We start from the raw sequence: 10,176 nt of genomic DNA, 5'->3' as shown, positions 1-10,176 counted from the left end.
CCAGTGCAGACTGGAAGTATGGTCCCAGTGCAGACTGGAGGTGAGGTCCCAGTGCAGACTGCAGGTGAGGTCCCGGTGCGGACTGGAGGCGAGGTCCCGGTGCGGACTGGAGGTGAGGTCCCGGCGCGGACTGGAGGTGAGGTCCCGGCGCGGACTGGAGGCATGGTCCCAGCGCGGACTGGAGGTATGGTCCCAGCACAGACTGGAGGTGAGGTCCGCCACAGACTGCTTAAAAGTCTGTAATGCTGAACATTTCATTTCTTTATTTTTCTGATTTATTCCTCAGATTTCGTATGTAAGATGGTGGTGTAAATGGCGACATTGTAAATATTTCATTGCGCTTATGTGAGTGCATGTGACAATAAACCCAATTGTAATTCTAATACAGATACATGGGAATACCATCCCCTGCAAGTTCCCCTCCAAGCCACTCACCGTCCTGAATTAAGAACATGAGAACATAAGCAATAGGAGCAGTAGGCCATTCTGTCACCCAGGCCTGCTTTGTCATTCATCAACATCACAGTTGATCAATCACAGGCATCAACTCCTCTTTCATGCCAGTAATGTTGATATATATCACTGTTCCTTCACAGTCGCTGTGTCACAGTGCTGGAACTCCCGCACTAACAGCATTGTGGATGAACCTATACCAAAAAGACTGAACACTTCAAGAAGGCAACTCACAGCCACCGATTCAAAGGCAAATGGTGATGGGCAATAAGTGCTAACACAGTCAGCAAAGTCTATATCCTATGAAGGAATATTTAAAAACTTAGGTATCCTTTGCATTGATGGCACATTGTCTAATGTAAGGTTTTCTTCTGAAGGAGGAGATTCCACTGCACTGACCTCTTTGTATGATTATGCATTTGCTTTTTGCTAGTTCTGCACATATTCTGGAAATGATTTATAGTTTTTCAGATGTAATGTTATTCTGTCAGGGCTGGGCACTGCTTTTGTCTTTGAGGCTGTGTTGTTCACAGCACAGACACTGACTCTCAGCATTTGACTCTGACTGTCAGCATTTGCTGCTTTTTCTACTCTGTGTTGTCTTGTAATGTACGACTGTCCAGAGTTTATATGTACAAAGTGGATAGGTTCTGTTGGTCTCCAGTGATAAGGTTGTCCTCTTCCCTGAAGATATATTGACCAGTTAGACATAATTACAAACATTATGAAGAGAAAAGATGACATGTCTGTCTGCATTGATATCTTGTGTGATACTGCCTCTTCTCCACCAAGTCTGAGCAGCATCATCCGATTAGGTGGAGCTAAATGTTACCTTCAACATGAACTCTTTCAGAACCATCATCTTATACAACAGATTACAAAATAGGGAGAGGCAAGGCCGGGGAGAATGACAATTTTACAATCAAGCAATTGGTGGACTGGGTCAGTAAGGACACTGTCAATTAGAGATGCAAGATCTGTTGAAGATATGTTACAGACAGCAGAGCTTAGGATGAGCTGGTGCTTGTGGAGCATAGGATGGGATGTTTAAGGGAGGATTGAAAAGTTACACAAAAGGCAGGGGAGCACACAAGAATCATTCTTACCTGGTCATCAGTGAGTAAGATGAGCCGAGTTACAACCACATTCACAATGTTTCCTATACTGGAGTCTTGCAAAAGTTTGGCAACCTGACCTCCAGAAAACAAAAGAAAGAAACAAACAGTCTTAAAAATGAAACTGGTACCAGATGATGCTTCTAGGCTCACAACTGACCCTAGCACAGAATATTTTTTAAAGCTTTAATGAGGATATTGTCCAGAAAAACTAATACTGCATCTGCAGTTAAAGCATAGATTGGCTTGCATTTTGTGCATTTTGATTAGAGAACAAGCCTACATTTATCGTTATATTCTATGTCCCTCACACAGCCATTATCTATAACATGTACCCAATAGAACAATCAGTTCTTTCGTCTTCCCCCCTGTCTAATTTTAAACTGCAAAAATCAATCAATCTTATGATCTGGATCATTGATTTTGCCTGGCACTGAGATAAAAGTACTGTAAGCAGAATTATTTTCTACATTCAACAATTTTAAAATCAAAAAGCAGTGACTAGGAAATACAAATAAAATATATGTATAATGTATAAAATACAATGGTGTGCTCAGTAACTGTGAGACATAATATCAAGGATGAAAAGGGTGCATATGGACAACTAGTTACTGTATGGAAATGTCTACTCAACACAACATTCCTTGACAAAAGAATTACACTTTCTTTAATGTATAAATGCTTACTGTTCTCTTAGTGCTGGGACGAAAATGCTCGAGATGCAACAAACCAAAAACTGTGAATTGATTCTATCAATCTCAGTCCGTATTGTCCACAATCACTTTCATTACGGCTCAGAAAGCAGGCATTTTATGAAGCAAAAATAATTTAATGTATTAGAAAAGACTTGGAGAACAGTGACTGGGATAATGTCAAGTCTAAATTACAAAGAAAAACTCAATAATACTTTAAAATAATATTTGATTTGATTTGGTTTATTGTTGTCACGTGTACCGAAATACAGTGAAAAGTGTTGTTTTGTGTGCTGTACAGACAGATCATACTATACAAAGTGCATCGGGTAGCAGAACAGAGTGCAGAGTACACTCTGAGAGAGAGGGATCAATATGAACATTTAAGATGTCCGTTCAAAAGTCTTGAACAACAAGCAGACACAATGAAAAATTCCTCAGTTTGAATAAACCTGTATGCAAGATAGTGGACATGTGGAACAGTCTAAGATGGAAATGAATTCTCACGCTTAAAAAGAATTTGGTTCAATATTTAACAAGTTCGGTCTTGAATATAGAGATATTAAGGTAGGGAGAAGGAAATTAGAATTCTCTGAAACTCCCAAGTGAGAAGATATCCAGGCTGTGATAATCAGAAATTCACTTTAATCGGTAAAAGCTGGATGATGTCTCTGCCATGAGTACCACACAAATGCAGTTGATGGTCCATTGTGTCTGAATGAATCCAGCATTGGTTGCAAATCTGACAGCTTGGGAACTTCGGCTCTCTAGCTCCATGGTGCACTGGACAAACTGTACCACTTTCTTGTAAAGGGAAACTCACTAATGCATTGTGTATTTGCTTTTGCGAGATACCACACATATCCCCAGTTTAAGTTTGGTTTTGAATGTCATGTTGCCGTGATCTTCAGTGCCACAGACACAGCACTGCCTTCCAAGCCACATGGCTGATGTTCTACCTGCAAGAGGTAGCGTATGTAATTAACAATGTCCCCTGGTCATGAGAATATTTCTCTAGCACTGCCTTTCAATCACCCACAGCAGGCTGCAACAGCTTTGGTACCCACTTTTCCAGTACACTGCTCAACAGCCTTGAGGACATGGTTCCCCTCTTCATGGGAGGCAATGGCCTAGTGGTATTATCACTGGACTGGTAATCCAGAAGCCCAGATAATGTTCTGGGGACCCAGGTTCAAATGCCACCACGGCAGATGATGAATCCATTGCCAATTGTTGGGAAAAACCCATCTGGTTCATTAATGTCCTTTAGGGAAGGAAACTGCCATCCTTACCTGGTCTGGTCTACATGTGACTCCAGACCCACAGCATTGTGGTTAACTCTTAACTGCCCTCTGGGCAATTAGGGATGGGCATAAATGCTGCCTTGCAAGCGACACCTTCATCCCGTGAATGAATAAAGGAAAACAAACTGTAACTATTCTTCCTCTTCCTCATTCTTCCATGTGTAAGATCTTTGATATTTACATTCTTTTATGAATGGAAAGCTAGTAGTTCAATCCGACTCTTGGGGGCTTGCTTATTCTCTGAAGAATAATCCTGCAAAACTTGGACGCTACAGTCTGCAGAATGGTTTCATCGTCATGTCCTCAACTTTCAGATGCTCAGGCCTGCTGCAGTGCATGGGGAATAAATCCCCCCACCAGCATCACAAACAGTCTTAGCTGTTCTTCTTAGTGTGTAATGAATCAGGGAATAAGGTTGTGCTGTTGATGTTAGAAATTGACAGAGCTTTATTCTGCAGTAAGTGTTTCCCTTCAGTGCTAAGGCCTTAACTCAGTGCTGACGCATTCTTCAGTTTCCATTTTGACTTCTTCGGTTTGTTTTGTGCAGGATCACATCTAGACATATCTCAGGCCCTCCTATTTGTACTGCATATTCCCTGCAAGACTTTATTTTGCAGGATAATTAAGGAGAGAGATATGTAGCTGAAAATTTTTCATTTAATTAATTCACACTCTACCCTCCTTCTCTACAGTATATCTCTCCTTCCATCACTTCAGATAGCTTTTTCCTTTCCTATGGCGCACCTGCTTTGGCCTTTTCAATCTCTCCCTGTGACTATCAGCCCTTTAACTAGCTTCCTTGATATTCCTGCTCTTGTTTTTGACCCAGCTCCCCTCCAACTCCCCATTTCCAACTTTAGCCATACCCAGCCCCTTATTCAATTCCCTGGTTCTGTTCCCGTCCCCAGCACTTCTAATATCCCAATGTATTCCCAGCCAAAATATTCAACACCCACCCTTCTGCATACCCCTAACCATCACTGTGATACTCCCATCTGTGTACTCGCTTACTGTCTCAATTCCTCAGCGTTCTTCCAGTGCGCCCAATAACCACACCCCTTAAATTCAATTCTCTAGAATTCGAATTAAGTTTTATTGTCACATGTACTCAAGTACAGGGATAAATGAGTATAGTGGAAAGTGTACAAAGTCACCACTTTTGGCGCCATCTTAGGTACAAAGATACCTAGGTACGCAGTCTCAGGTATAAATTAGAAAACCAAAGAAATAAAGGTAAAAGTTTAGCATTACAGTCTTTCTAAAGCAGGTGAGGCCCAGTGTGGACTCCCTCGAGGCCAGGGGTTCATGTTGGGCTTCACCTCAAAGTCAGGGATCCACACTCAGCTTCACCTTGAGGTCAAGGGTCCACATTCAGCTTCACCTCAAGGTCAAGCGTCCACACTCAGCTTCACCTCGAGGTCAACGGTCCACACTCGGCTTCACCTCAAGGTCAAGGGTCCACACTCGGCTTCACCTCGAGGTCAGGGATCCACACTCGGCTTCACCTCGAGGTCAGGGATCCACACTGGGCTTCACCTCGAGGTCAGGGATCCACACATGGGTTTCACCTCGAGGTCAGGGGTCCACACATGGGCTTCACGTCGAGGTCAGGGGTCCACACTGGGCTTCACCTCGAGGTCAGGGGTCCACACTGAGCTCCACCTCGAGGCTGCAAGTCTATGCTGGGCTTCCTTGGGGCCGGGAGTCCATCAAATCTGCACTGGCTGAACTCTCCACCACTGATGGTGTCCGAGGAATGGAGGTAAGTAGAGAGAAAAAAAGAGAGAGAAAGAAAATGAAAAAAGAGAAAAAAGAAGAAAAGAAACAGATGGAGCGGACAGGCTCTGGCTTAGGAGCTGACTCCACTGCTGAAGCAAGAAGCTGAAACTGTGATTAATCATTATCTACCATCTCTTCCTACCTAACCTACCTGTATCTGAGCATATAGAGTTGAGTTCCCTTTTGAGTAAAGCCCTGTTTGCCTGTCCTGGCCAGGTTTGCTGGCATCAAGTAGTGTAGCTTCCTCGCTTGGGCAGGCTTGTTGACCCAATCATTCCTCCCCCTTGCACTAAAGTGCTTCAGAACAGCAAGCAAGATCTCATATGACAGGTTTCTCATGAGCTGGTTGACCAAATCAGGCTTCCCCTCTTACATTGTAAGCATTTGAGCAAAGAAACAGCTTGTTCAAAGAAAGAGTGAACAGGTTTGTACTCTTTGGAGCTGCAAGAAGAAGTCTATTCCAACAGGCAACACACATACACTATATATGATATAACCAGCTGTACAGCTGGATGAACACAGCAGGCCAAGCAGCATCATAGGAGCAGGAAGGCTGATGCTGCTTGGCCTGCTGTGTTCATCCAGCTCTACAGCTGGTTATCTCAGATTCTCCAGCATCTGCAGTTCCTACTATCTCTGATACACTATATATGATATATTGGGTTGGGGAACACAGTGTGTTTCTGTTTTTGCCTAATGAGGTTTCACCCACGAATGTAATTGCAGTGGGAGGGGGTGTTAATCAGTATTCATACCTTGCTAATGAATGTGGAAACGAAAGGTGACCTGCCTGAAAGATTCTGGGAATTTAATAGAAAATGGTGGCTCAGTGGTTATCATTGCTGCCTCACTGCACCAGGGACCTGGGTTCAATCCCACGCTTGGGTGACTGTTTATGTGGAGTTTGCACATTCTCCCCATGTCTGCGTGGGTTTCCTCTGGGTGCTCTGGTTTCCTCCCACAGTCCAAAGATGTGCAGGTTAGGTGGATTAGCCATGCTAAATTGCCCGTAGTGGTCAGGGAGGTATAGATTAGGTGGGTTATAGGGGGGTGGGTCTGGGTGGGATGTCTGAGGGTCAGTGTGGACTTGTTGGGCCGAAGGGCCTGTTTCCACACTGTAGGGATTCTATGATTACCCTTTGAAATTTTGACTCCCACTCAGTTAGCTCCCCTGCTTACCTTTCAAAATCTCTAGATAAACCCGAAAGATTCTCCCAGTAATTTGGTGCTAAGTTACATTTCTTCTCTTTTCCTGTAACATATCAAACTATTTATCCTTAAACATAAGGCAAGCAATGTGGTTTTTGAGACTAACCCTGACTGACAAAAGAATCTTCCTTTTTCATCTGATGTGGACATGCCTGGAACGATCAGCATTTATTACCCACCTCTCAATCCCTCTGACAAGGTGATGAACCACCCTCTTGAATTGCTGGAGTCAATCCTGTCACGACCCGGGGTACATCACAGCAGCTTCCTGGACATTTCAGGCTACAGTTGAAAGTCAGTCAGATTGCCGTGGATCTGGCATGACACAGCCCAGACCCATAAGACATAGGAGCTGAATTTGGCCACTTGGCCCATTGAATCTGCTCCATCATTTGATCATGGCCGATATATTTCTCAACCTCATTCTCCTGCCTTCTCCCTGCAACCCTGGATCGCTTTACTAATCGAGAACCTATCTATCTCTGTCTTAAACACACTCAATAACTGGGCCTCCACAACCCTCTGCAGCAATGAGTTCCACAGATTAATCACCCACTGGCTGAAGAAATTCCTCCTCAGCTCAGCTCTAATGGGCTTCACTCTGAGGCAGTGCCTACTCTCCTCTGTGACTGGAAACATCTTTTCCATGTCTACTCTATCCAGGCCCCTCAGTATTCTGTAAGTTTCAATCAGATTCCCCCTCATCCTTCTAAACTCCATCAAGTACAGACCCAGATCCTCAACCACTCCTCATACGACAAGCCCGTCATCGCCAGGACCATTTTTGTAAATCTCCTTCGGTCCCCTTCCAATGCCAGCACATCTTTCCTTAGTTATGGGCAAAAAACTGTTCACAATATTCCAATTGTGGTCTGACCAGAGCCTTATGCAGACTCAGCATATATTTCTGCTCTTGTATTCTAAACCTCTTGAAATGAATGTTAACATTGCACTCGCCTTCCTAACTGCCATAATGAACCTGCACGTTAACTTTAAGAAATCCTGAACTAGAACTCCCTAGTCCCTTTGTGCTTCAGCTTTCCGAAACCTTTCTCCATTTAGAAAAGTGCCCATGTCTCTATTCTTCCTACCAAAGTGCATAACTTCACACTTACCCATATTGTATTCCATCTGGCACTTCTTTGCCCATTTTCCTATATGTCCAAGTCCTTCTGCAGTCTCCCCACTTCTTCAACGCTACCTGTCCCTCCACCTATCTTTATGTCAGTTGCAAACGTAACAATAATGCCCTTAGTTCCTTCGTTCACGCTGTTAATTTATAGTTGTGGTCCCAACACAACTGCAGAAAAGGGCCCATATCCCTGCAGAACTTGAATAGTCACTGGCTAGTATCCTGAAAAGGACCTGTTTATCCCTTCTCTCTGCCTTCTGCCAGCCAACCAATTCTCTATCCAGGCCAGTACTTTGTCCCTAACACCATGGGCTCTTGTCTTATTTAGCAGCCTACTATGTAGCACCTTGACAAAGGCCTTCTGAAAATCCAAACAGATTACATCAGCTGGTTCTCCTTTGTCTAACTTGCTGGTTACTCCTCAAAGAATTCTAACAAATTTGTCAGGCATGACCTCCCCTTGGTGAAGCTGTGCCTACTCAACCCTATTTTATCATCCACTTCCAAGTACGCCACAATCTCATCTGTAATAACGGAATCTAAAATCTTACTAACGTCCGAGGTCAGGCTAACTGGCCAACAGTTTCCTGTCTTCTGCCTCCTTCTCTTCTTAAACAGGGATGCTACATTAGCCATTTTCCAGTCCTCTGGGAACCCTCCCTGAATCCAGTGATTCCTGAAAGATCACCACCAATGCCTCTCCTCAGCTATCTCATAGATCATAGAATCCCTACAGTGTGGAAACAGGTCCTTTGGCCCAACAAGTCCACACCGACCCTCAGAACTTCCCACCCAGACCCATCCCCTTAATCTACACATCCCTGAACACTATAGGCAATTTAGCATGGCCAATCCACCTAGCCTATATATCCTTGGACTGTGGGAGGAAACCGGAGCACCCAGAGAAAACCCACGCAGACACGGGGAGAATGTGCAAACTCCACACAGACAGTCACCTGAGGGTGGAATTGAACCCGGGTCCCTGGTGCTGTGAGGCACTGTGCCACCCTTCAGAACATCAGGTTGTAGTCCATCTGGACCAGGTGGTTTATCCACTTTCATATCTATAAGATTCCCCAGTACCTTCTCCTTAGTGATGGCCACTACACTCATCTCTGGCCCTTGAATCTCTTGAAGTTCTGGTATGCTGCTGGTGTCTTCCATTTGCCAGCATTTGGCCCATATCCCTCTAAACCCTTCCTATTCATATACCCATCTAGATGCTTTTTAAATGTTGTAATTGTACCAGCCTCCACCACATCCTCTGACAGCTCATTCCATACCCTCTCCCTGAAAAAAATGCCTCTTAGGTCCCTTTTATATCTTTTCCCTCTCACCTTAAACCTATGCCCTCTAGTTTTGGACACCCCAACTCCAGGGACAAGACCTAACTATTCACCCTATCCATGCCCCTTACGATTTTATAAACCTCTATAAGGTCACCCCTCAGCCTCCGATGCTCCAGGGAAAACAGCCCCAGTCTATTTAGCCACTCCCTATAGCTCAAACTATCCAACTCTAACAACATCCTCGTCAATCCCTTCTGAGCCCTTGCAAGTTTAACAACATCTTTCCTATAGCAGGGAGACCAGAATTGAACGCAGTAATTCAAAAGTGGCCGAACCAATACCTTACTGTCATTGTGCATCAGAGGGTTTTTATTTCATCCATTTGTGGGATGTGGGCATCGCTGGCTGGCCAGCATTTATTGCCCATCCCTAGTTGCCCTTAAAAGTCATTGAAGGATTATTGAATGTCATGGATGGGTATCAATCAAGTGGGCTGCTTTGGCCAGACTCATGTTAAGCTTTGAGTGTTGAAAGTAGCTGCACAAAAAAAATTGAAAGGGAAAACTGACAGTGAACAATGACTCAATGTTAAAAGAAGCCTTCATTTTGGTTGGTGGAGACATACTAAATATAGGTAACTGAACCACTTATATTTTAAATTAAACCTGAGATTATAGAACAATTTTCTAATTCATCTCACTATTTTAATTCTAGAGTCAGAGTTTAAAACTCATTCCTAGTTATTTATTGAAACTATCCATTTTCTTTGAAAATCTAATAGATTTAGTGCAGCAGCTTTATTTGTATGATAAATGTGCCTTATTATTTCCCAGAAATTGCAATGTACACATTGACTTCCTTACTTTTTGGCACCAGTGTGCAATTTTAAGCCTATTCTTGGTGTAGAAGTTGACTCCCCATTTTTAAGCTAATAAATGCCTAGGTCTATACTTGCATTAGGCGTTAGCCTGAAGCTTTCAGCTCCAAGATGCATGTTTAAGGCTGTACCTGCCCTCTACCTTCTCATAACCGGCCACACCAAGCAGATTAAACACAACAAACAAAATCGGCTCCTACTGTACAACACCAGTGCTTCACATTTTATTCTTGGATAAAAATCACCCACATTTTTGGAAGGACTTTTTGACGTTTAAAAAATTATCTTATATGCTGCAACCTATGGTAGTTTCACAGCTAATAAAT

The 10,176-nt window shown here is 43.5% G+C and overlaps 1 protein-coding gene across 1 annotated transcript in view; it reads left to right on the top strand.

The window, feature by feature from the left end:
• LOC109920522 (A disintegrin and metalloproteinase with thrombospondin motifs 6-like) overlaps positions 1-10,176 on the top strand; it is a 148,101-nt gene that overhangs the window by 35,943 nt on the left and 101,982 nt on the right. Inside the window, exons 7-8 of the mRNA XM_048613909.1 lie at positions 5-184; positions 4,971-5,326. Of these exons, the coding sequence (XP_048469866.1) occupies positions 5-184; positions 4,971-5,326 (536 nt within the window). The remainder of the gene's footprint in view (positions 1-4; positions 185-4,970; positions 5,327-10,176) is intronic.

The sequence above is a fragment of the Rhincodon typus genome, chromosome 29 (genome assembly GCF_021869965.1).
Source record: "Rhincodon typus isolate 14 chromosome 29, sRhiTyp1.1, whole genome shotgun sequence".
Classification (NCBI taxonomy): Eukaryota; Metazoa; Chordata; class Chondrichthyes; order Orectolobiformes; family Rhincodontidae; genus Rhincodon; species Rhincodon typus.
The sequence above is the reverse complement of the archived record's forward strand: the minus strand, read 5'-3'. Positions and strand labels throughout refer to the sequence as shown.